Source organism: Microtus oregoni, unplaced genomic scaffold (genome assembly GCF_018167655.1).
Source record: "Microtus oregoni isolate MIOR12 unplaced genomic scaffold, Mior012 000035F_ref0000213, whole genome shotgun sequence".
In the NCBI taxonomy this organism is placed as follows: domain Eukaryota; kingdom Metazoa; phylum Chordata; class Mammalia; order Rodentia; family Cricetidae; genus Microtus; species Microtus oregoni.
The window spans coordinates 4,800-29,420 of NW_024543094.1; the positions used below are offsets into that span (position 1 = coordinate 4,800).

A 24,621-nucleotide genomic window follows, 5' to 3' on the forward strand; every position below is an offset into this window, starting at 1 on the left:
TCTCCCCATCCTCATGCAGGTCTCCTGCCAGGAATCACAACTGCCTAGGGTTCAACAGGTCATGCTGTACTGGAGGACAGCTTTCTACAACAGCAAGCCTTTGAAATTTGAGTTTCCTAGGTTATTAAAATATTTATAAATGGAGTCTAACTGCACTTGAGATTATTCTCCTTAAAAATAATGAAACTCTAGAAATATGTAGGAGTTTTTGAGTGAAATATAAAAGTGAAGTATTCACAGGACACAGAATTCTTCTATTACTGACACTAATACAAATGTGGTGGCATCCTTCGTTTAGATTCTCAAATGTTGGACACTATGATCCTTCCAGAAGAAAGCCTTTAGATGGACAGAGAGGGAGAGACGGACAGACAGACACACACCACACACACACGGAGGGGGAATTTTAGGGCAAACAAAGGTGAAAAGTAAGATAACTGACAGAAATTGATTAAAAAAGAAGATGCAAATGTAGTATTCTAACATCTTTTTCTTGCTTCAGCATAGAAGCAAGGTGATAGGGGAATTGCAGGGTAGCAAGAGGAACATTGTCAGCTGCAACTTAACAAGGACTTCTACAGAGCCTTGACTCTGATGTCTCCTAGTTAACCTTGCTTTAAGTCCTTTAGTGTAAATTTTATTCACTTTGTTTCACTGATGTGTTCACCCAAAGGACACACACTGCCACCTTGTGAATGTTGTTTAATATGAGATCACAATTCAGTTATAAACCTGCCAAGATTATAATGATTGCAACATCTCTAAGGCATGATCAAATCATAAGATCACATGTGTAAATTATAGTCCAAAGACAGATCTGCAGCTGTATTTTTCTTGATGTTTACAATGCTGAAGAATACCTCTGCTGCTATTTTAGTGAGCATTTTAAACCTGAAAATACAATCCTTCAGCACGGTGAAGAACATGGGACCTGAGGGTCAGAGGCCTAGCCTCCATGTCTGCCCTCAGCTCCTAACCACTCGGTTCACACCCCAAGTCTCAGCTGGCCAGGTACCAGATGCCTCTACCCACCTAAGGCACTTTTGTGGAGATGAAGCAGTATCAAGACAGTGAGAGCACAGCATGGCTGAAGGCATGACAGACTGAAGGAACGCGCTGTTCTTCAAAGAGCAGTAGTGGCTAGAAATTCTTACAAAGTCTGGAGCTCCCTTGCAATCAACAATTCCATAAAAAACTTAGCACTGAGTTTTGAGTTGATGAACTGTGCTGATTTAAGTCCTGAAATCTAGGACTGAATAGCTGACACCCTTACCGGGCTGCTGATGTACTACTGTCAGAGTTGCTGCAAAGCATGAATTTCAAATCCCACAAAATAAGGTAGACCTGAAGACTTCAAAATTTCTAGTTGCCCATTTGCAACTATTATTCATTTCAGCAATTACCCAAGCCCTGAAAAGGCAAATAACCTGAAGTGGCAGAATTAGTCCTCTGATGTTAAAAGGTTTCTGGGGAGGGAGCATTCAGATATTAAAGATTGTAATTTATATCTGGGTAAAGAGGCCCCATGTCCTGTGTGTCTTTGAGCTGAAACAGTGAGGATGTATTCCACCATTCGCCCCCTGTCATCTCCTGGGTGTCACAGATGTCACACACACCCCGTCAGAGCCTGAGATGTCTGCATAGTAGGGAATCTACCCTGTCATTCATGGTAGCTTTCTCTATTTATGGTAAACATAAATGATAGTTTTAGAGGTAATTCAGTGTGTACAGAATTCTTATTTCTAAAGAAAAAAGAATGAGATCATTCATGAATCCATAAGTCATGAGTATGTGTCAAAGTTAGCTTTGTTTCAAAATAAGGCTGGGTAACACTTTTATGTAAATAGACTTCCTACTGTGGATCTTGACAAAGAAATCACATCTGATTTAGAAGTTTCAGTGACCCACAATGAAAAGGCCATTTAAAGTGTTAAAAAAATGTCAACCAGTGCATTGATTCCTTTACCCAAATGAGTAGACAACGTCCTTCCTTTGACTTTGGACAAAGGAAGTCCAAAGTTCCTTTGACAAAGTCCTCCAAAGACTTTCAGGTGACTAGGAAGTCAGACAGCTGAGGCAGTTACAGTGTGACACAGTGAGTTGGAGAAACACAGAAGCTCAGCAGCAAATGCTGAGAAGAGATGGGCGCGATCCCTCTGTTTATCAGTCTGGGTTCCTGACTGTAGCAGCTACACCGGTTTCGGGCAGTGCCCACTCTCGGGCTCTTACCCCAGTGACCCTAATTCTGAGAAAGAGATGCAGACTCTTGATATCACTTCATCTTGGTATTTGTTGCAATGGATTAAATATTTATTCAAATTAAGCCTGTTACAGAAGGTCTGTTCTGCCCAAAAGTCTAACCCAAAGGACCATGGTTCACCACAATGGGCTGGCAGAACCCACTGGTTCAACAGCAGCCTTCTCTTGAACAGGGATGAACACAGTCAGGGAGAGAAGACCAACAAAAGTCTTACAAAAATGACAACTACTTCTGATGTGCCCAGTGAGACAGTGACTTACCTTTTCAAGTGGACAATGGGTACTGTCTCGGAGAAAGGGAAGGAGGTTTGGCCGATCATACTCGGCATACAGACTGATCTGTTTTTCATGGTAGCGTTGTCCCTTATGATGGTCTCTCTTGAAGAGCTTATGCAAATACTAAAAGGAACAAGATAAGTCATGATATCAGAATAAGAATAAAATAGCTGGTTAACTTTACTACTTTCAGTTGTTAACACCTTCCATGGAGGTTAGGAGACACAGCAAGAATAACTTGAGGAATGGGGAGGAGAATGCCATTTCGGGAGTAGATTCTGAAACCCTCCTAGAAGGTTCATGGTTGGACTGGCTGCCACTGACAGCTATGTGAACTGAGACAAGTTCCTCCTCACTCTGTGACTTGGGGTCTTCACTGGTTCAAAGTAATTACCATTTGTGTATCATGCAGAACCAGGCCCGGTGTATGCTAAGCACAAGCATTAGTGATGGTAAATCTTAAAGTCATCATCTCCTTGCTGCAGAAATCACATGCCCAGGTAGCAGTCTAAGATGATAACAATTCTATTCTTGGGGTTGGGCAGATGGTTCAGCGCTTAAGAGCATTGCCACTCTTGTAGAAGACCCAGGTTGGATTCCTAACACCCACATGGCAGCTTACACCTGTCCACAACTCCAGTTACAGGGATGTGCCACCCTCCTCAGGTCTCCATGCACACCAACAAGCCTGCAGTGCACTTACATACGTGCAAGCCCAACAACACTCTTACACATAAAATTAAAATAAGTCTTTTAAAATATTGTCTTCTCTTACATAAAAAGGCACAGGGCTACAACATGACTTTCTAAAAAACACCCTGTAGCCGGAACTAAATACTTACACACTCCATATATCAATTTTTAGAGAACTAAGGTAATCCTTTTGGAATTAAGTAGTACCTGTATTGATGGCATCAAAAAACAAAAATAATAAAAAGATAACAGTTGTTTCATGCAGCTGGACTCTAAAAATAATGGTTTCCACTTTCTACTTACTGAAAAGACTGAGTTTATTATGTAACACCCCAAAACGGATAGTCAGTGCTAATGTTAAATACAAACACAAACCTATAACCCCCGAGAGGGAGGAAGCCACAATTACACTAAGCACAGAAAGTATTTCATACCATGAATGTTTGTAACCTGGTGAATAGGTTCATAATAGATAAAGAAGCTCAGTTTTCCTGGAGCTGTGAGGTAACTGCTGCTGCATATCAAACCAAGACCAACACATGGACTTCAAGAGGCATCCCTCGGGCTGTCCACAGTTCTTTGCGGCAAGAAGGGGACATGGAACAACAAACCTGAGCTCATCTGCTGCACTAAATCTGATGGGAGTGCTGACAGGCAGCCTGCAGTGGGGTCTGGACATGGCCAGGATATGGTACTTTGCCTGAATAGGTGTTTTCATGCCACACAGGATGCAGGCACTACATTGCCGGGTGGTAGGGATGACTGTTTTAGTGGGGTACCGGACACTCTTCAGTGGTTCACTGTCACAGAGCAACACTGTCCTCTGTTTTATTATAGCTTAGCACATCATAAATTGTTGCTCTATAAACAAAATTTTAAGATGGCTAGCAGAATGGAGCCTTGCTTGGGTAAGCAGATAATCTTAAGATTTTGTGGTCATGAAAACTATGGTAACAGTATCTGCATTAAATGCTGAGCAATAAACGAAACCAAATATATCCAGATTTTATTTCCATCCATGAATCCTTACCAACTTCAGCATAGAAGCTGGCTGTGGGATAGAATACTACACTTCTAGAGAAAAGACCATCCCTACTGGGATGATCCCCTTGGCCCCTCAAGCCTTTTCTTTTCTACATTTTTAAAGCATATAGAAAATACCGCCTTGTGCTGTTTTTTTTGTTTGTTTGTTTGTTTGTTTGTCAACCTGAAACAACCTAGACATATGTGGGAGTAAGGAACTTTAATAATTGAAAAACAAAAATGTCACCATAAGATTAGCCTATGGGCAGGTCTGTAGGGCATTCTTGATTAATGATTGATGTTAAAGGGCCCCACCCACTGTGCCACCCCCGGGGTAGTCTTGGAGTGTCTAAGAAAGCAGACTGAGCAAATTATGAGGGGCAAGCTGTAAACAGAGCTCCTTCATGGTTTCTGCTCCTATCCCTGTTCTGAAGCTCCTGCCCGCATTCCTGCCTTGACCTCCTTCAGTGATACAATGTGACTTGAACGTTGTAAGATGAAATCAACCATTTCCTCACCAAGTTGGTTTCGGTCACGGCGCTTGGTCACAGCAATAGAAAGCAAGTTAAGACACTACTCCTGCTTTACTCCCTGGATGACATGATACATGGAAACAAAGGAGCCTCTAAGGAAATCTAGACAACACCCTTCATAATACACCCCCCAAACCTATACAGAATAGGCAGATTTAGCTACAGTGTAGGTATGGGGAAAATGATAAATCTGTTCTTTGGTCACTCTATGGTCTTGAACACAGAATAACAGGACTTGGTATCTATAGTGTACTACTGGTTTGTGCTATGACTTATGACTTGGTTATATGTAATAGCAGCTATAGAGGAAAGCATTTACCCCAGGCATAGGATGGTAGAGAATAGAAAAACAATATATTTTTCTAAAAGTCCCAATTCAGTAGTTGTAAATCAAACTTCAACCACCTGTCTGTCCTATGGTTAATTCCTAGCCACAAAGTCACAGCAAGTGTTACATTCTAGTAATTCCTGCACACTGTCTGTGGTCAAAGCTCCAATGAGAGCAGTGTTCACTAAGAAAAGTTCTCTGCATGGGCACTCCCACACAATGCACAGGCGCTCTGTCTGCTGCTGAATTAAAAGGGCAAAGAAGACTAATGCTCACCACATGCTGCAATTCTGGTCTGTCTTCTAATTCTTCTACTACTTTTTTAATCTGAGGAAAAATATGAAATATAATGCAGTTATGAGGAGACAACACATTGACAAATTACCTGATACACTGTATTGTAGGCACAGTATTGCAGACCCTCGTCTAGTACCACGTGCTATGGTTTGACCCACCAAAACCTGAGTCGATGCTTGATGTCTAAGGTGATCCTATCACAAAATAGGTGGTAAAACTCTTTAAACAGAAGGATTTAGTGGGAGGTGGCTGATTACCATATAAAGGGATTAAGCTGGGCTATGAGAGGGTCAGGTTGTATGAGATAAGATAGTTATAAAAGAGCAAGGAGACTGGCCACTTCCAGACACCTTACAGCCGCCTTCTTTCTTCCAGGGTGCACCCCTGACCTCCCACATGGCTCATCCTGTCTTCTGCTGTGCAACACCCCACACTGACTTGCCACTCTGCCAGCAAAAAGGCCATCACCAAATGCAGCTTCTTGATCTTGGACCAGACCATAAGACAAAGCAACCTCTTTCCTCTAAAGCATGCTTAGTCTGTGGTGCGTTATTAGCAACAGAAAATTGGTCTATTACATATAAAAAGACTCACTGAAATTTTATCTTCATTGTCCAAAAGCATGTCAACAGCTTTCTGAAATACAAACACAGCCATAGTCACTTGTCTGCCACACACGAACACGAAACAAAATGCAGTACCATGGTTACAGGCCAAGTGTTTATTTCTTACACTTAGAAGCACTGAGCTTCATGTTGTAGAAAAGTCGTTTGTTAAACTGTGAATATGTGTCACTCTTATGGGTTTAATATAAGCTGAACAGTCAATAGCTAGGCAGGATTTTTCGGGGCAGAGAGAATGCTGGGAAGAAGAAAGGAGTCACGAGCCAGATGCAGAGGGAGCAAGACATCCAGGAGGACAGGGAAATGTGGAAACACATAGATAAATAGAAATGGGTTAATTTAAGATAGAAATAAGAATTAGTGGGATGAACCTAAGGTACTGACCAAGCTTTCATAACTAATAACAAGTCTCTGTGTGGTTATTTGGGAGCTGGCTGGTGGGACAGAGAAAGATTAGCTACAGCTTCATAAATAATCCTTATTCAAAATGCCATTTGCTGAGGAATACAACTTCAAACGTGTGTCAACCTGAAGTCTGTGTGTTTTGTATACTGTTAAACCGCTGCACTGCTCTATTTTTACCAAATGCAAAAGTTCCTACTATATTCAAAATAGGCAACATGTTCTAGCCCCTTGATGTCTCATCTGAGCTGTTTACAAATTGTCATGTCATCCTGAGTAGCTCTGGAGAATATCACATTACCACAGTCACAGAAGTGAGTAAGAGCTGGCCTTCCGAGAACAGGTTAACCAAAGGGAAACAAAGGAAACACCTGAAATCTCCAAATATACAAAACTCGTGGACTCCAGTTTTCTATACCATCTATAGCAGTCATAAAACACTAATTAGTTCATGACAAGAGGTAGAAGGCTGACAGCCAACCAAATAGAATAACTGTCTGGCTGACTTTGCTACCACCCTGATGTCTGTTCCAAATGTTATTTTTGTTATATAAACATAAGGGTGTTCAATTATTACAAAGATCTTTTCTAACTAGAAAACTATGATACCCTAACCTTAGCTCAAATTCCTTCAATAGCAACAGTTTCAGCTATTTCTTTCCCACTGGTGCATATGCTAATTAAGCTTTGAAACACAGAAGAAAATGGAAAGGGAATGTAATTAAGTCTTCTAAATTACACGTGTGTGTGCATGTACATGCATTCATGCCTCAGAGCACGTGTGGCCAGAGGACAACTTGGGGGAGTAGGTTCCCTCCTAGGGATTAAACTCGGTCTTCAGGCTTGGTGACAGGTGCCTTTACTGGCTGAGTACTCACTCTGTTATTAGTTTTTATATAAGCATCTCATCTTTTTGATTAGTGCACATCCACTGTGCAGAGTAATTGGGTTTCATGAAGATGTCCAGACAAGTATTCCACAAACTTGGATCGCATCCGCCTCCCCATACTCTCTTTCAGCTTCTTCTGTTCTTAGTCTCTCAGTTCCCTCAGTTTTCCTTGCTTCCTCCTTCCTTCTCTCCCTTCCTTTCTCCTAGGTTTTGGAGACAGAGTCTCATTATATAGCCCTAGCAGGCCTTGAATTTGATACGTAGACCAGGCTGGCCTCCAACTCAGACATCCCTCCAGCCTCTGCCTTCCAGTGCTGGGATTAAAGGTGTACACTTTAAGTGTGTGCCTCTACGCTAGATGCTCTCAGTTTTATTTCTACTTTCATGACCATATATCTGTATAAAATCTAAGATTCACACAAAAGAAAACATGATTCACCTTTCTGGGTCTTATTTTGCTTAACACGATCTCTAGTTCCATGTATTTCCCTGCAAATATGTTTGTTATACGTCTGTTGTATCTAGTCTTTATTGTGGTAAGGTATATTTCTTTTACTTCTATTTTTGTTTGATTATGAGTGAATGCTGAGCTTTTTCAGATGCCTTTCTGGGGTAATTTTCTCCACCTACTCTGGTAAGGCTGTGCTTTCTGTCTTAGGGTCTGTTGACATATAATGTGTTACATTTATTGAACCATTCTTGTATTCCAGGAAAGAAGTTAACCTGGTTCTGGTGAAAGATTTTTCTCTTGTGCTGAATTCAATTGGAAAGTATTATCCTGAGATCTTTGGTATTTACATACATCAAAGAGAGACTAACCTGCACTGTCTTTTGTGTCTAAGTGTATCTTTACCTTGTTATTGTATCAGGGAAATGGGGGCTTCATAGAAAGAGGTGAGCAGAGTTCCTTCACTTTCTGCTTTATAGAACAGTCTGAGGAGCCCCTGATGAATTCAACAATGAATTCATCTCAGCCTAGTCTTTTATAGCTGGGAGATGTTTTATTTCTTCAACCATTCCATGTTCTTTGGTACGTCTCTGTTTAATCTGTTCACATCCTTATGGTTTAACTTTGGTAGGTACGTGTCTAGAAATTATTTTTTGTTAGTTTGGCTATCGTTTGCCAATGTTTATCTTTTTAGAGAACTAAAGTCTTGTTTCATAATTATTTTTTCTGATTTTTTTCATTTCAATTTTATATATTTTTCCATGATTTTAAAGTATTTTAAAATTTTGTGCATATGAATGTTTTGCCTGCATCAATGTATTACATCACTTATGTGCATGGTACCCATGGAGTTAAGAAGAGGGCACTGATCCCCTGAAGTGGAGTTAGAGATAGTTGTGAACTTCCATGTGGGTTTGGGAAAATAAACATGGACCCTCTCAAGGGCAGTGAATATTCCTAACCACTAACCCGTCTCCAGTGGCATTCTCCTGTAGTCTTTACTATTTTTTCCATCTACTAATTTGGAGTTTGGCTTGTACTTATTTTTCTAGGACCCTGGAATGAATCATTAAGTTATTTACTTGAGATCTCTGGTGTCTTTAATATAAGTTCCTATTCATACACATTTCCCTCTTAGAACTATTTTCATTGTATTTCCCTTGAACTGATATCTGTGTTTTCATTTTCATTTGATTCTAGGGCATTCATTTTCGCTCCTGATCTCTGTGGTACTCTACACATTACTCAATAATGTGTTCTTTAATATTCACAAGGTTGCATAGTTTCTGTAATTTTTATTGATATCTAGTTTTATTCCACTATGATCAGACAGAATAAGTTGTTTTGATTTCCTTGAATCTGTTAAGACTTGCTTATGCAATAAAATGTGGTTGATCTAGAAAGTTCCACAAGTGCTGAGAATGTTATTCCATAGAACAGGAGTGGAAATTCTATAGATTTCTGGGAAGTCCCTTTCTCTATGTCACTTATCCCTTGCCTCAGTTTCAAATATTTTGTCAAGATGAACTGTTTATTCACAAATGTGATACACGGAAGTCACCCACTGCTATCGTGCCTGTCAAACTGTACCTCTGTGTTCTACTGTTTCATAAAGCAATGCTCAGTACACAAATGGTCAAAACTGTTAGATCCTCCTGATGGACTTTCCTGAATATGAAGCAGTTTTATTTCTTCTAAATTTTTGTTTGAAGTTCACTTTGTTAGACATTAGAATAGCGCCACCTACCTGTTTTCTACATTCCATTTGCTGGGAATACCTTTTTCTATCCTTTCACCCTAAGGCTTGATTTGTCTTTGCACCTAAGGTATACTTTTTTATAGACAAGAAATAGATAGGTACTGTTTTAATCCGACATTCTAGCTTTTCTCTTCAAAAAAATTTTTATTACTTAGTTTTGTTTCCAAGGGTATGTGGTCAGGCATGCAGATGTGTCTAGGTCAGAGGATAACTTTCAGGACTTGATCCTCTCCTTCTACCATGTGGTCCCCAGAGCTCAGAGTTGGTTTGCCAGGTTTGGTGGGAAGTCGCTTTCAGAAAGGCAACTACTAAAATAACATGCATTATGAGTCAGAGGGTTCTTAGCATGACCAGTATATGGTCAAGAATATGATTCATTTGGACAAGTAGCCACTGATGAAACCTTTGAATAGTTAGTAGTTAATATGCAGAAATAAGAAACACATTACCTCTGAATCAAAATCCATTAACAAAACTATTTTATCTTTGATGGAGCTGAAAAGATTATGCTTGTGTATCAGCTGGAAAACATCTTTATGTCTTAACGTTAAGTATATTTCCAGAGCATTTCCATAATTTTTGTCATAGGTGTACCTGGCAATAAAAAAATAATATTCATTAACAGTTATAATTAAAATGCAGAGATTATGTTTCATAATATTAATGACTGAAATGGTTGTTCAAAGAAAAGATTTAACTTTACTATCGGAAGTATTGGCTAAGATTTAAAAACACCTGGCTCCTATGTACTCTTTCTCAGAACCTTGCCTTTTCTCTCATCAAATCTGCAAAAATACCCAAGTAATAAATGCCCCCTCTTCTAAGCTCGGCCTTAAAGGTTTTCTAGAAATCTATATTCCAAACAGTGAACTTATGGTCCAGAATGAAGGAGATATTCTTCTTAAGTAGAAGAAAAATCAGTCTGAATTCTTATAAACCGTGTTCAGCCGACAAATAAGATATATTCCAGCTCATCTGCAGGGGGTTGTATGGAGCTGAGACTCATCTTTCCATTGAAACAATGTTTCACACTACGTCTTTCATCCAGCTTAGGGAAGCCAGTTGGACAGAAAGCATCCTGCTGTTCACTAGAAGCAGTGCTACAAATTCCAAGGGAAATCTAGGAAAATGCTTCTGATAGAAAACAATGAGTGCTCTAACTTAGAATGTCACAATCATGACTTCATCTGGGCCAAGTCTATGTGGTCCTGATGTCCAGGCCATCATGGGTCCTTTTGTCAGACTTTGACAAAGACGAGCAAGGGAAATCTAGGGTTTATGGGTGCTGAGGAAGGGGTGCAACAGGCCTTCCTTCTTGGATTGCCTATGGTATACCATTCGGTGCTCTACACTGAGGCTTTGTGAGAGTCTAGCTTATCTCTTTGCCTCAGACATGGCAGAAAGTCAGATGGAAATGCCCAATAAGGGAAATATTCATCATACTTTTCTTGTTGAGCCCAACTTTCAAGTTTGAATGTATTCCTATAACAAAGTGTGGGCTGTAATTGCACAGATGGACTGTCATTCAGAAAGAGCACAGGCTTGCAGACTGAGGAATAACAGAATCCAGAGCCTGGCTCACGAGAGCCTGAGGGACTCTTGTACCCTTCTATCTCCTCACCAGGGCCCACACCACTCCACTACTCTGGAAAATCACATTATAATATGGCTTTACACATTCATGTTCTAGTTACTCACTTGAGACTTAGAGGTGTCCAATAAAGAGTGATATAGGAAAATGAAAAGGCACCCTCCCCATTCTGTGACTGCAAGAACCAAAACATACTCACAATTCTGCCAGTGTTTTTAATAAAATCTTGTTCTGACTGTCCTTCTTCAGGTGGTCTCGAACTGCTTGAACTATCACGGAATTGTTATACAGATCTCCAGGCCACTCTCTGATCAACGTGGCAAAGCCCTAACCAAAAGAGAACAGCAGAAAGACACTGCATAGTGTGATACTGTGATGATTGCATTTGGGTTTGAACCCACAGTCTCTTGCTCTTTCCCCAGTGCAGAGCACAGAAACTTAGTGAGTCACAAGAGCTCCTTCAGAGGGGTCCAGTCCCCTGTCTATGAGGAAGGAATGCTAAGCCACCTCTGGCTTTTCCTACCTCTCTATTAGCCATCATGCCTATGCAATGAAGTTTCCATAAATGCCAATAAACATGCCAAGGTTTAGACAGCTTCCTGACTGGTAAAAAGGAAGAAAAGAAAGCTGCAAAGCTGACACTCCAGACAAGTGGTTTCCCCGGCCCTGAGGACAGATGCGGATGTGTCTCATTATGTTACCCAAACTCACAATCTCCTGCCTCAGCTTTCCGAGTAACCGATTACACATGTACAGTACTAGGCTTAGGGTTTTTCATTTGTTTTTGTTTTTAGCAACCTACTCTATTAGCAGCACAGAATTTTTCAAGGAATAATTTTGGCAAACAGTTCCTATGGAACACTGCTGTTTGATTCATTACATGAGCACTTAAAATTAAACCTAAAGATGAGAAAAATGAAAGTAATATTTAAATGATTTATATAGTTTAATGACAATAAAATTATTCTAATTTTTTCAAAAGTATTAATGAGGCAGACATGACAATAATGCTGGAAAAACTCTCCAGGTCCAAGAGTCAAAGCAGGTTGATTTCCCTGAGCCATAGTGAGATGTTTTCTAGACAGGACAGGAACTGGTAGAATAATTTTGATGACATAATTTAAATCATGTTTATATCAAACCCTTATGACACCAACGTAAAAGGACAAAAAAGTCAAATTTCTAGATTTGTAACACACAGAGAGGACTATCAATGATCGTGCATGCATTCCTTACCTCATAATCACTTTCCAAAAATTCATGCAAGATCATTTCATAGATGAGTGGTTTCAGGACTGGGTCCCCTCTTGGTAAATATGGACTAATTGCCTAGGGATGAAGCAGAGAGTCCTTTTAGGAATGGTACAACAACCGCATCCTAAACATGCAGACCACATAAAAGTATAGTTATAACCTTAAAAATGTAAAGTATCAGGACACGCTGGGACATTCAGAAAAGATTCAAATAAACTGTTACCTAGCAGGAAGCTACAAAAGTGTGTGTGTACTTGTGTGTGTGTAACAGAAGTACAAAAGTGACTTCATTAACCTTTATTCTTTTATTCTTGTTTAATTACTGAAAATATAAATAATCAGGAGAATAGTTGCTATTTTATATTTCTTTTAACTTTTCTTATATTGAATGTAATACATTAATTAATACCTTAAAAATTCAATCATCTTATGAAACAAGCTTGTCACAAATGTATGACAATGCCACATTGAAGCCCACTTCTCCATAAGGTAACTTTAAACAATAATAAATTTTAACAGGATATTCTTAATTTCAACAGAGTAGTCAAAAAGCTAACAGATGATGAAAATTTAAAAACCCTTTAAAGGAATATAAAAATGACTGACTGGTATATCTGTTGTGCCCAGATGAAAAGATTGTAATAAAATGACAAAATTTCTCATCAGAGCTACAGACAAGTGTTTCATCTGTCTTCCTGCAGATTATCCAAGCACCGAGGATGAGCTCTGTGGCACAGCACTTGCCTAACATTTTTGAAGCCCTTGGTTCCAGAGGAACACAACAAAAGGAAAGATAAAAATGAAGAATACATTAATCCTTGAGTATATTTTTAAAATGCTATGCTGTAAAATCCATTAAAATTATGATTGTTCCCAAGTCACTAAAAGGAAGATGAAGATGCCTAAACAGAGCACCTGACCCGCACAGGTAACAAGGCAGAGATGTAACCATTTGACATAAACTAAACATAAGCTTTACTTCTTCTTTCAGCCAACAACTGCTCTGTCTCAAGCTTATTCCCATTTAATAAACTACAATGCAAAAATTAAGGGTTAAGATAAAATAGCTTACTTTAAGCTGTCCAATTTCTTTAAATTTGTACACTTCATATTCCCAGAGGGCTGCATTTTTCCCAAGAATTTTCTGGCATTTTCTGGCAGCAAAAACAATCCAGGGAGAAATAAAATGTAAATAAAAATAAAGAGATTAAGTAGACATTTCCCCAGGGGTTTAGGTAAATCTTCCCAGAGCTTTGATGGGGTTCTACCTCTATTGTCAACAAACATGAAAGTGTCACCAGCACTCCTCTGACTGTTCATGGAGTTCATGACAATCATGAAAACTATATAAAATACCACAGGAAAAGATAGGTCTCTTTCAGAAGACTAGGGGTTCCCCCGACTTGATGTGTATTGAAAGCACTGCTGCTTTGGACTTTCTATAGGAAACCTCACTATAACACAAATGCCAACAACTTCCAGGTCAGCTTTAAAAACGAGGTGAAAAAGCAGACTGTAGAAAATCAGATTCCCAGCCTCCCACATAATTCACAGCCAGAGTCCCAGTCTCAGGGCATTCAAGGCAGGTCTAATGGTGGCCTCACAGGCTTTATTGTTTCCACTTAGCAACCACACTTTTGCGAGGAGCCACTGTCCTTGAACTATACGCAGCTGTACTTTGTTCTAGATTTCTTCCAAAGGCATGTGTATCACAACTGGCCCTAGAAACTGGAGGGCACACAAAGTGAGAGCTGTGGGCAAGTTTGCCCACTCTATACAGAGAAACGGAGAAGTCATTCTAAGGCAGACAGGCCACCAGGGAGTCTGCCTGCCCACCATGTGCTGTGCTACAGGAAATGGGACTGGAGTCATGCAGTACGGGCTGACACTAACACTCCTGCTAATTTGGACAGTCCTTTAATTCTGTGCTGATGGCTCGTGTCTCACACCAGACCTTTTCATACCTTCCTAGAAAGATATAAAAAAGTCAGTTGGAAAGAATCACTTCTATTTGTTGTTACCATCGGCCATGAATAGCTGTGAGGATGCCGTTGTTATTACCGTGCAGCCATGTCGTAGTCCCCTCTCTCCATCAGGTGGTTTACATATGCCAACCCAATATCCTATAGAAAGGCAAATGAAGGAAATTAATAATGCAACCGGAACAACTGAAGAGCTGCGTGTCAGTTTCTGAGCAGACAGGACTTGGGGTTCCTCTGAGAACCCCGGCCCAAGCCTGTCTGTATCTGTGTCATAGCTTTGGTGATATTACACTTTAGCTCATTTAGACTTAATGCATTTATTTTTATATAAATTTTAATAATCAAAGTTTTAAAAATTGAACCTTGTTTCCATGTAAAAAATCTTCTAACCTATCCCACTCAGACATGCTCTGCAGAGGAAGTCTCTGATCCTAGAAATAGCCTAAATTGTCACTCCGTATAAAGGTTTGTTTTTCTGATGTCTTCTGTTAAATGTGATCTCTTCCAGAGAAGTCTAAAGACATTCAAGAGTACTGGAGTGGCAGGGGATATGGATACAGACAGCTAAAACTCAAGGGCATTTGAGGGGTAGTGTGGAAACCTAATATAGTAGAAGCTTCCTAATACATACGTATATGAAGGTGATATAAAGAAATTTCCAATAATAGGGAGACAGAGCCCCAACTGAACATCTCTCATTACCAAATGAAGTTTCCAGTACCAGGAACGGGGTATACCTAATAGAGTCGTTGGCCAAAAGAATGTCATGGGAACCCCAAATAACCCAGACTGTTGCCAAGGCTATACGCTGCTCTCCACAAACTGGCTGAAGACGATACCTACACAACTCACCGAACATGGAGACGTGGAGCAGTTACCTACCTAGAGCCTTTATCCCTACTGGCTAGTGTTCTTGGTACCGGAAGGTACTCTGCATACTACCAAAGGAGAAATGTTACACTCAACCCAACTGCAAACCCTTCAATCTACAATGGTGTCCTGCCTGCAAGATGTGATAGTATAGCGATGGCACAAAGCTAACGAGAGTAAACAAGCCACATCTGATTTGAATTTAGGTCCACTCTATGCGATGGAACCATACCTGATGTTACTCAAGTGACCAAGAGCCTAAGACTAGATAATCCAGGGATATAGGTAAAAGCAATGTAAATTACAAGAATGTAGCAACAAAATTATCCCTATGACATGCTGTTACACTCATAAATCAGTGCCTTACTCGTTCAACCATCACCAGAGAAGCTTTCTCCTGCAGCAGATGAAAACAAATACAGAGACCCACAGCCCGACAATATGCAGAGAGTGGAACCTTGGAGCACTCAGCCCTACTTGGAATAATACCTGCATCAAATCCCTCTCCTCAGGGCTAGAGAAACCGTGCAGAAGAGGAGGGAAAAGGAGTGTAAGAGTCAGCAGGAATAGAAGGCATCTTGGAAACAAGGCCTTCTAAACACAGGAGGACTGACCCTCTTATGAACTCAGAGACTGATGCAGAACGCACAGGAACTGCCAGGGTCTGTACCAGATGGGGTCCTAGAGCTGAAAGGAGAAGCAGACACATGCCCCCATATCTAATCCAGAAAAGATCTCCAATTGATGACCACTTACAAACAAAATTTGGTTCTCTCCAGGGAGAACAAAAAAGAGGAGTTTGTTAACTCCTCTCATGGGTAGGCGGCATGCCAGCAGCAGATGGGCAACAGGAAACAAACTTGGTGGCATCGTTGGGGGTTCCTTTCCTCACAGAATCCTGTCAGGGCTTTTTCTTAATTCCCTTTCATTTTTTTGCTTTAGGTCCTTTGTGCATGTATTATGGCTTCCAGCTTTGTGGTTTAACGGGATTCCTGAGTGTGTGTATGAATGGGTCTCTGTATCAATATCCATTTCTCATGTGTTTTCTTGTGTTCTTTTCCTTCTGTTTGTTTTGTCCTATTTGTTTGTTATTATTTTATCTTTTTATATTATATTATATTATATTTTATTATTATCTCTTAAATGCCTGTTTTTTTTTTCTAACAAGAGACGGAAAGGGGGTGGATCTGGATGGGAGGAGAAAAGAGGAGGAGCTGGGAGGAGTATAAGGACAGGAACCATAACCACAATATATTATATGAGTAAAAATATTTTCTCAATAAAAAAATGAAATAAAGCAATAAAATTGGCTTAACTGGAAAAATATCATACTAAAGGGAAAAAGAAGATGTCAGCTTAACACGAACAGTGAAAATGAGCTCAGAAGGGCAAGGAAGCCAACATGCAGCTCGAGGGGATGGAGAGAAGGAAGCTGTGCGGGTGAGCGCATCCACACATTCCACCTTGGTCGTGTGTCCATGGGATAAGAGGGCAGCTCTCACCCTCCACATGGCTCTCACTTCACCGGGAGCTTACGTTTACTATACAGAAAACTTGGGTGCTAGTTTCTACCACTGAGTATACAACACTTCCTCCTGGACACCAGCATTACCGCTGCATGTCTTGTAAGGAGTAACACTGCCTGCTCACTTTCACTCCCTATGCCACAATGAGAATAAGTAAAATAAACAAAACTATTTTATGTTACCAAACCCAGGGTATTATCACCAGCTGCTTAGTCTGCGACAACATTTCTTTCCTTTCTTCTGAACACACTTCCCTCTGGGGCTCTGCTGCTGCTCCTCAGCCTGTCTTGTATGCATCATTCCTTAGATGACTGCACTGCAGATCCTCTGTTCTCCAACACTGCTATGGGTGGCTTTCTCCAAACTCAGGAAGACTGGTGTGTTTGCTCCTAACAGTACTTTACTAATTTTGACTCCACCAGTATGACTCTGTTTACACAGCTCTGGGCAGGCCTCATCTTCTACACAAACCACATGAACCTCATGCCAGCTGGCCTCCCTCGGATCCTCTCTCCATTAGCCTGACATGGTTAGACTAGCCTCGTGGTTAGGAACATGGCCTTAAATTGTGTTCTGCATGTTCCAAAAACAGAAGCAAGTTTTCAGTACATATGTCACTTCAAAATCAAATCTAGTTTTATCTATAAAGTAATTTAAAAAAAAAACTACCTATGTAGTAACCTTATTCAACTGTCCTACTCCTTTGGTCTCTGCACCTTCAATACACCTCACTAAACGCTGTAGGGCTTTCTTCAGTTCTAAGAATTACTATTCTCCTCAACCATGCCTAAAAGACCTCTAGCTTTCTTTTTTCTTCCCTTTATTTGTTTATTGTTTTTCTTATACATTCTTTAGGAATTAATGGCTTGTGTATATATAGTTTTACAGAAAATTTTGGGATGAACAAAATAATATAAGAAATTTGTGCTGAAACCCAACTAGCCATAAAAGGCTAAATTTCTACTATTCATTTGTAAACAAGGGTAATAGACTCAATGTTATGTAAGGACAGCACTCTTCATATGTAGAGGATATGACTTTATGTCAGGTCTCTGCCCACAAAATTCACTGTCACATTTAGCAGAGAACTAGGTTTCTAGCCACTGTATTTTTCCAAAGTCCAAAATGTAATAAAAATGTATTTGATTTCCTAGAATAGTCTCCATAACAAAAGCAATTGAATTTGTTATCAAGGCCACACCAAAGCAATTTAGTTTGAAGAGACCAGTCTTGATACATTTTGTGATAATGTGATTTTACACCTGGTTTAAAGAGGCTTCCACACATTCAACTGCAGAGCTTTGTATTCAAAGCACATTGCCCAAATGCAGTTTCAAAATTTCCTAAAGCTACATCCTAGCAGGTGTCCAAGTCTCTTGTTTACAAGCAAAAACTGACTCAATTGAATGCCCTCCCAGGTAAAAGAATTATTTCAAAACAAATTATGAACAGATACGAAGAACCTGTTCTTGTTCTTTTCAAATCACTCAGTTTCCTTAATAGTAAGAACAGTTAGATTCTAAGTAATGATGCTGCACTTACCAGAATCTTATGTCTTTTAATGTTCCTTTGGCTAATTTCAGCTGCCATCAAAGCTTCCTATGTTTACACAAGCATCATGATAAGGGCCATTTAAAAAAGAAAAGGGGGAGAAAATGGAGTGAGTGGGAGAGAAAGCAAGTGCAGTTATAAACTGTGTATTATGTTTTAACTTTTGAACTACTCAAATAAAACCCCATTTTCCTGTGGTTTTTGCTTAAGGCACTGGAATTTTTAATGTTATGGCTGAATGAACTTCACTGAATTCAAAATAAAGATATTCAAGCAAAATGAAGACTCTTCATTTTTACTTGAATTCATTCCCACACTAAGATGCTGGAATCACATCTCATACACAAATCAAAGTAACAAAATTTCTTAGACTTCAAGCAAAAAAAAAGGATAGCTGTCATTCTAAAACTGTATGACCCAGACTGACAAAGGGCACTTTCATTTATATTTCAATAAAGGCAAACAACTTATGTATGCCTTCACGTCTACAGTTAAGCTTATGGAAACCACATTGTGTTTTTCTTTCAGAACATTTACCAGTATTAGCTTAACACAAATATTTAACACATAAACTAAGTTCACAGAAATGTTACTTAATCTAGGGGCTGGAGAGATGATTCAGGAGTTAAGAGTCCTTTAAAATCATAAAAAGCAGAGTTCAGATCCCAACACCCATACAAACATGTACATACATTCATACAGATAAACACACCTATACAAATAAAGAAGTAAACAAATTTAAGAAACACTAAAATATTACTTAAGCTAATGTAATAGGGTAACAGCTAGAGTATATACTAGGTATTACTATATAACAACAGCTCTTCCACATAAAATAGACACTGTTGTTTTCTGCTGATGAGCACACGAAAGCCCAGCATCATTCTAAGGAACAAACTATCTTGGCAGCTACTACAGTTGTAAAGAATGTTGTTTTAATCCTAAAGTCAGTCATGTTGGTACATCATCTACTTAAACTTGTCAAAACCATGGCCCAGTGAAGTAGACAGCATCATTCTACCCAAATTAGTTCAAACCATTCTTAGAATAAATCTGGTATCTTTCCCTTATACCCAAAATAAGGATAGAATGAGCAATTTTACGAACATATCCAAAGAGAAAAAAAGCTCCAAAAACTTATTCTACTTTAGTTACTTTAGGAAAACAACCACAACAGCTTCAGTACATTACTCTGTTTACTCCCCTTCTGAATCAATCATGCTTCCCCAGCCAACCCCTTAACAGAAAAGCAGGCCAACAGAACTGCGTGCTTTTGTTCTGTGATTTCTCAGAGAGAGATTGTAACATATTTGGGGCTTGAGACACACTAACTCAATATGAAAGATTTACTATAAAAATCCTTTTCTCTTTTCTATGTTCAGACAAGTCAATACTTTCAAGAAAGTAAAATCAAAACTACTTCATATTTCTTCTTCTCCAGGAGCCAGTCGATATGATCATCCTGGTCTCGCTCCTTGGCTACAACGACATCTCTTGGACTCACGATGTAGAAGAGTGATTCCCCTTCAGAGTATTCTAGAAGGGAGGAGAGAGAGGACAGCTTGGTTGAATCGATATTACAAAGTGGCAATTAGCTTATGATTTCAGAATCAAAAGTCAATTTTCTCCCTGTACAGTCAAGTGTGCTTGATGCTCTAGAATGTCAAGGAAGGTGAGAACGGCAGCATGTACTGCTCTTAACTGCACCACAGTGTAAAACTGTTCAGGAGGAAGGAATGAGAAAAAGCAAGAAGAAAAGACTATAAGAAAACCAGCAGACACAAAGAAGTTAAGTTTAGAACTCCAAGTTTAACACATTAACATTCTGACTTCAGATGAACAAACAGAACCCCAACTGGCCATGTATAAACTGTATTTATGGACACTTACAGATCTATTCTTACAGAACAACAGTTCTGTAAGTTGACGACAAATGTTTCCTCTTCACTAGAGTCAAGGCCATCTAATGAGTAAACAGCAGGTGCCCAAGCCCTGGGGACATAGTCTATCATTTTAGCATGTTGCCTACGATGGCAAACCCGAGTGTTTCAAGAAGAATTCCATTATAAAACCTGCTCTAAAGGGTTTCTAAGCATACGGCTGAGTTTGCTCTGAGCAAAATACCCAAAATGTATGCTTTCATTTCTGAATCATAATAATTTTTTGCAAAGTCCAAAATATAGTCTTCCAGTTCCTAACTACTAAGAGGGTTCATAAAAGAGTCAGACGCATGCACACTTGTGCGCTGCTTCTTCATATGACTGAGGAGTAAACTGTTTTCCTGAGGCGTCGGTTGAGAGAGCAGGAAAGGGCTTCCAAAGAGCTGAGCACCTCCTTTTCTTCCCGCACTCTACCAGGCTGTGATGACACACACCCCAGGCAGGATGAAAGAGCCACAGCTTCCTTCTGCTCCTGAGCAGGGAGGGATTAGTGTACTCACCTACACCCACCCACCCACTCCGCAATTAAGTCCAGGCCCAGTGACGGCGTGGGAATCTTTCCATGCTCAGGACTTAGACTCAAATACAAGGACTTCGCTGCCACCCGCAGCAGACCTTTCAGGAACATCACATTTGGACCGGGAGGACAACTACAGAATCATACTGCCTGATATCAAAGCTAACTGTCACTTAATTAGAACAGGGCTGGGATGTGTTGGGTGACAAAGGGCTTCCCTAGCATCTTTAAAGTGAAGGGTTTGATTCGCACCACAGAAAACATAGGTAGCAGACAAGCTGGCTTGAGAGAACAACAGAAAAAGAACCCTCTTCTCTCCTTGGTTCCAATCCCATGCCTAACATTTCTTTTTCCTATGCACATTCAGGCAAGGTTGCAGTATTTCTGAGTCTAGAACTCCAGCTTTTACTGGCAGAGGCCAGCTCAGCTATTCTCTGTTAGTACCTACATTTAAATTCCCCTTTGGTGAGCTGAATAGAAGGACAACAAAAGCAGTAGAAGAAAGCACAAGCAGATTTCTGCTGGCTCACCTAAGTGATAATCCCTACATTCATTCTCCTGAAAGCCCCTGACCGTCAGAGCATCTGATGAGATCTCTTCGCACGTCTCGGGAAGCGGCTGGATGATGTCCAGTCTAGGCCGGGCACAGTATTCTCTTTCCTAGGGGGAAAATGATAGAGAAGGCTCATTTTCCTGGTTACCATAGTTTACACAAACGAACAAACTATTCGGACTCAATTTGAGTTTAGCATTTCAGTACAAACAAATCCTTCTAAATGCTTGCCATGAACAATCACCTAATCCTGTCTTACTTTGTAAATTTTTTGTGAAATATACAGAATTATGACATTTATGAACAGCACAATCACAGAATCTAATCCTAAAGCAGTGAGGCCAATGAGCATTCTCATTGCTTGACAGCATCTAGAATCACTACAGAAGCACATTTCTGGGTGTGTATGTGTGTGTGTGCGTGTGTGCGTGCGTGCGTGCGTGCGTGTGTGTGTGTGTGTGTCTGTCTGTGAGATGATGTGTCCAAAAGACTTAAACTGAGTAAGGAAGAATTCCCCACTCCCAGTGTGAGCTGCACCATCTCATGTTCTGGGTCCTGGACTAAAACAACACAAGCCAGGCATCAGTATTATCTCTCTCTGCTTCAGGACTTTGGATGTGAGGTGAACAGCTGCCGCCAGGAGTCCCCCACCAAACAAGCCATACTGTCAAATCATGAGACAAAACAAACCCCTCCTTCCTTAAGTTGCTTTCACCTGGTATTTCATCACAGCAGTGAGAAAAGTAATGAATCTATGGCCTGACACCAACAAACACAGCTCCATGTCTACACGAATATGAATGAGGAGTATTACAAACGACTTCATGTTCCAAATCACTGCTAATATGAGGAAACTAATAGTAGTACCAAGAGGCCATAGACTAGAATCCATCTCTGAACCATGCTGTGAGCCAGTGGAGTCGCCTACGCTCACATCGCCATGTATAGAAGACCTTCGCCATAGATGGCTGCTGAACACAGGCAATGTGCTAATGTGACCAGGGAACTAAATTCTTAATTTTACTTGACTATAATTAGCTTGCATTTAAACAGCATAAACAGCCAGAGACTGCAGTTTCTGAAAGAGAAGCTCTAGTTTATGATCGAGCGAAAGATGAGCTGACATTTTTCTGAACCCAGGGTGATGATACACAGATCACTCACTGGCTTCTCAAATGAAAAATGGAAGGGTGATCACATATTATTATTCTCAATTACACAGACTGATGGTTAAAACATTAAGATTAAAATTAAGTGAGTCGAAAGGCGGCACATGGGAAACACTTGAGAGTATTAATGAAAAGCCATTGGAAATAGCCAATAAAAACCTTATAGAAAAAGATTTTCAATATGAAAATAGAAATTGGGTAATGGTGTACCCAAAGCTGACTGTCATTCTTTTGTCCTAACTTTATTCAGTTAACTCTGCATTTAAGAATTGAAAGCACACACTGATGTTAAATAAAGTGAGTCTCCATCCACTGTAGTCTCCTAAGCTCTTAATTCTTCCTCTGAAAAACCATCTCTTCTGATCAGCCCTGTGAGGGTGACCTTCCTTTGGTTTTCTCCTTTCCTGTACTCTTTAGTAACACAGGCTTCCCTTTTCCTTTTCCCCTTTTACTTTTTCTGATCAGTTTATTAGCCTTTCCCTTTTCCAATTTTATTGCTTCTTCCCTTGTTTTGTTCAATCACATCCTCAATCTGCCCCACACTCCTCATCAAAAGCACTGTTCTTACTCCCCCAGGAGCCTCTGCTTTTCTGTATTTTCAAAAAATAAATAAAATAATAATAAACTGATGTCCTGCAATAGGGCTAGAAGCCAACCCTATTGATTTTAGGAGGTTTGAGGGTTCACTTAAGTCTACAGCATTTCATTGCCTAGCAACATGGGCACCCAGAGCACCAGTTACTATAGTGATGGCTTCCTAATGCAAGTGTTCTCTCAGATAAAGGCTCAAGTGCAGCCACCACTTCACAACAAGGGCTCCCTGGGCTTTTCTCCCCCATTTTATTCCTTATCATTTGAGAAAGAGAGAGAGAGAAAGAAGGAGGGGGATACAAGCGGGGAGAGTACACTTCACCTGCCTGCTTACTGTGAAGGGCTAGAGAATCAATTGCAATTTCTTTTATATACAGCACCCAAAAGGAAATCCTTTTCAACAAGCTCTCCTTACTCAGGCCTTGAAGCTACCTTCTCCTGTTCCAGGCAGGGCCCTGAACTCTAACAATAGGTAAACTAGGAATGGCACTGCTCTGGATTTTAGAGGGAGCCTGGGGGTCATTAAATCCCAGCTGAGACCTTCATCCCAACATCATGGAAACAAAATTTGGGTTTATCTGCTGCTTTCTGTTTGCAATACATTTCAGTGTCTATAATCTGCACCATCAAGTGAATGAGCAACAATCCCTTTCAAAGCAGGAATCGAGCTACTTAGAAACACAAGGCCACTGGGAGGTAAACAAATATGTCTGTACTCCAGGAAAGAAGGAGCAACTCTTTCAATAACTCCCTCTGACCACTGGGATCCCTGGTGCTGCAGTGACCGGCTTCATTGCTGTCATCTCTGCTAATGCAATGTCAGCTTAGCTTTGTCACCTTTCAGAATGAGAAATCCTTCCTTTCTTTCAACTAGAATATCAAGTGACTGATGAGAAAGAAAGAGCAAAAAAAGCAAAGAGAAAAAGGGCTCACTTCTTTGTGTAGCAACGGGAACAAAGACCAGCAATGAGTGTGACTTCTGCAGGTAAACATGTTAGTCTGCAGGGTAATTTCACCTAGGCTTATTTCATAGGTCAAGAAGTTCTGGTCGGATTATAGCAATCTCCTCTGACAGGCAGCCTGACCTGGGCATGATGCTAAAAGCCAACTCCTCTAAATCCCTCTGTACGTGGGGAGAAGATAATTACCGTTTTTTCTGAAACCTCCTTTACGTAGGAAAGCACAACAAGCTGATCGCAGAGAGGTGCGAGTCCACTAACGTAGAATTCAGTTTCAAACTGAGACACTGCAAACAAAAGGCAGAAAGGATTCATCGTTAAATAGAGCAAAAAGGTGCACATGATGGCAAAGACACACCAACTGTGAACACTACAACGCATTTAAAAATGTTTGAAATGGAAATACATGCTCAATCCCCCGATGTGATTATTACACATTGTGTATGTGCTGAATTACGATGCTATACTAAGTATGTGCCACAGTGTGTCTCAAGTTAAAGGACTTTCACTGGGCAGCACTAAAAGAGCTTTACAATGATCCATCCAAGGAAAGACATGCAGAAATGCAGACTTGAAGGTTGACATCCC

General features: G+C 40.2%; 1 protein-coding gene across 1 annotated transcript in view; it reads right to left on the reverse strand.

Annotated features, from left to right (window-relative positions):
- Window positions 1–2,520: 2,520 nt before the first annotated feature.
- The window catches only part of Vps41 (VPS41 subunit of HOPS complex), a gene marked incomplete at its 3' end in the record, with an annotated part of 119,069 nt that continues 96,968 nt past the window's right edge, over window positions 2,521–24,621 (reverse strand). Inside the window, exons 11-22 of the mRNA XM_041630599.1 lie at window positions 24,223–24,320; window positions 21,292–21,421; window positions 19,725–19,840; window positions 18,296–18,352; window positions 14,437–14,498; window positions 13,448–13,529; window positions 12,358–12,450; window positions 11,321–11,448; window positions 9,980–10,124; window positions 6,004–6,045; window positions 5,389–5,439; window positions 2,521–2,658 (exon numbers count right to left, since the gene is read on the reverse strand). Coding sequence (XP_041486533.1) covers window positions 2,521–2,658; window positions 5,389–5,439; window positions 6,004–6,045; window positions 9,980–10,124; window positions 11,321–11,448; window positions 12,358–12,450; window positions 13,448–13,529; window positions 14,437–14,498; window positions 18,296–18,352; window positions 19,725–19,840; window positions 21,292–21,421; window positions 24,223–24,320 — 1,142 coding nt within the window. The remainder of the gene's footprint in view (window positions 2,659–5,388; window positions 5,440–6,003; window positions 6,046–9,979; window positions 10,125–11,320; window positions 11,449–12,357; window positions 12,451–13,447; window positions 13,530–14,436; window positions 14,499–18,295; window positions 18,353–19,724; window positions 19,841–21,291; window positions 21,422–24,222; window positions 24,321–24,621) is intronic.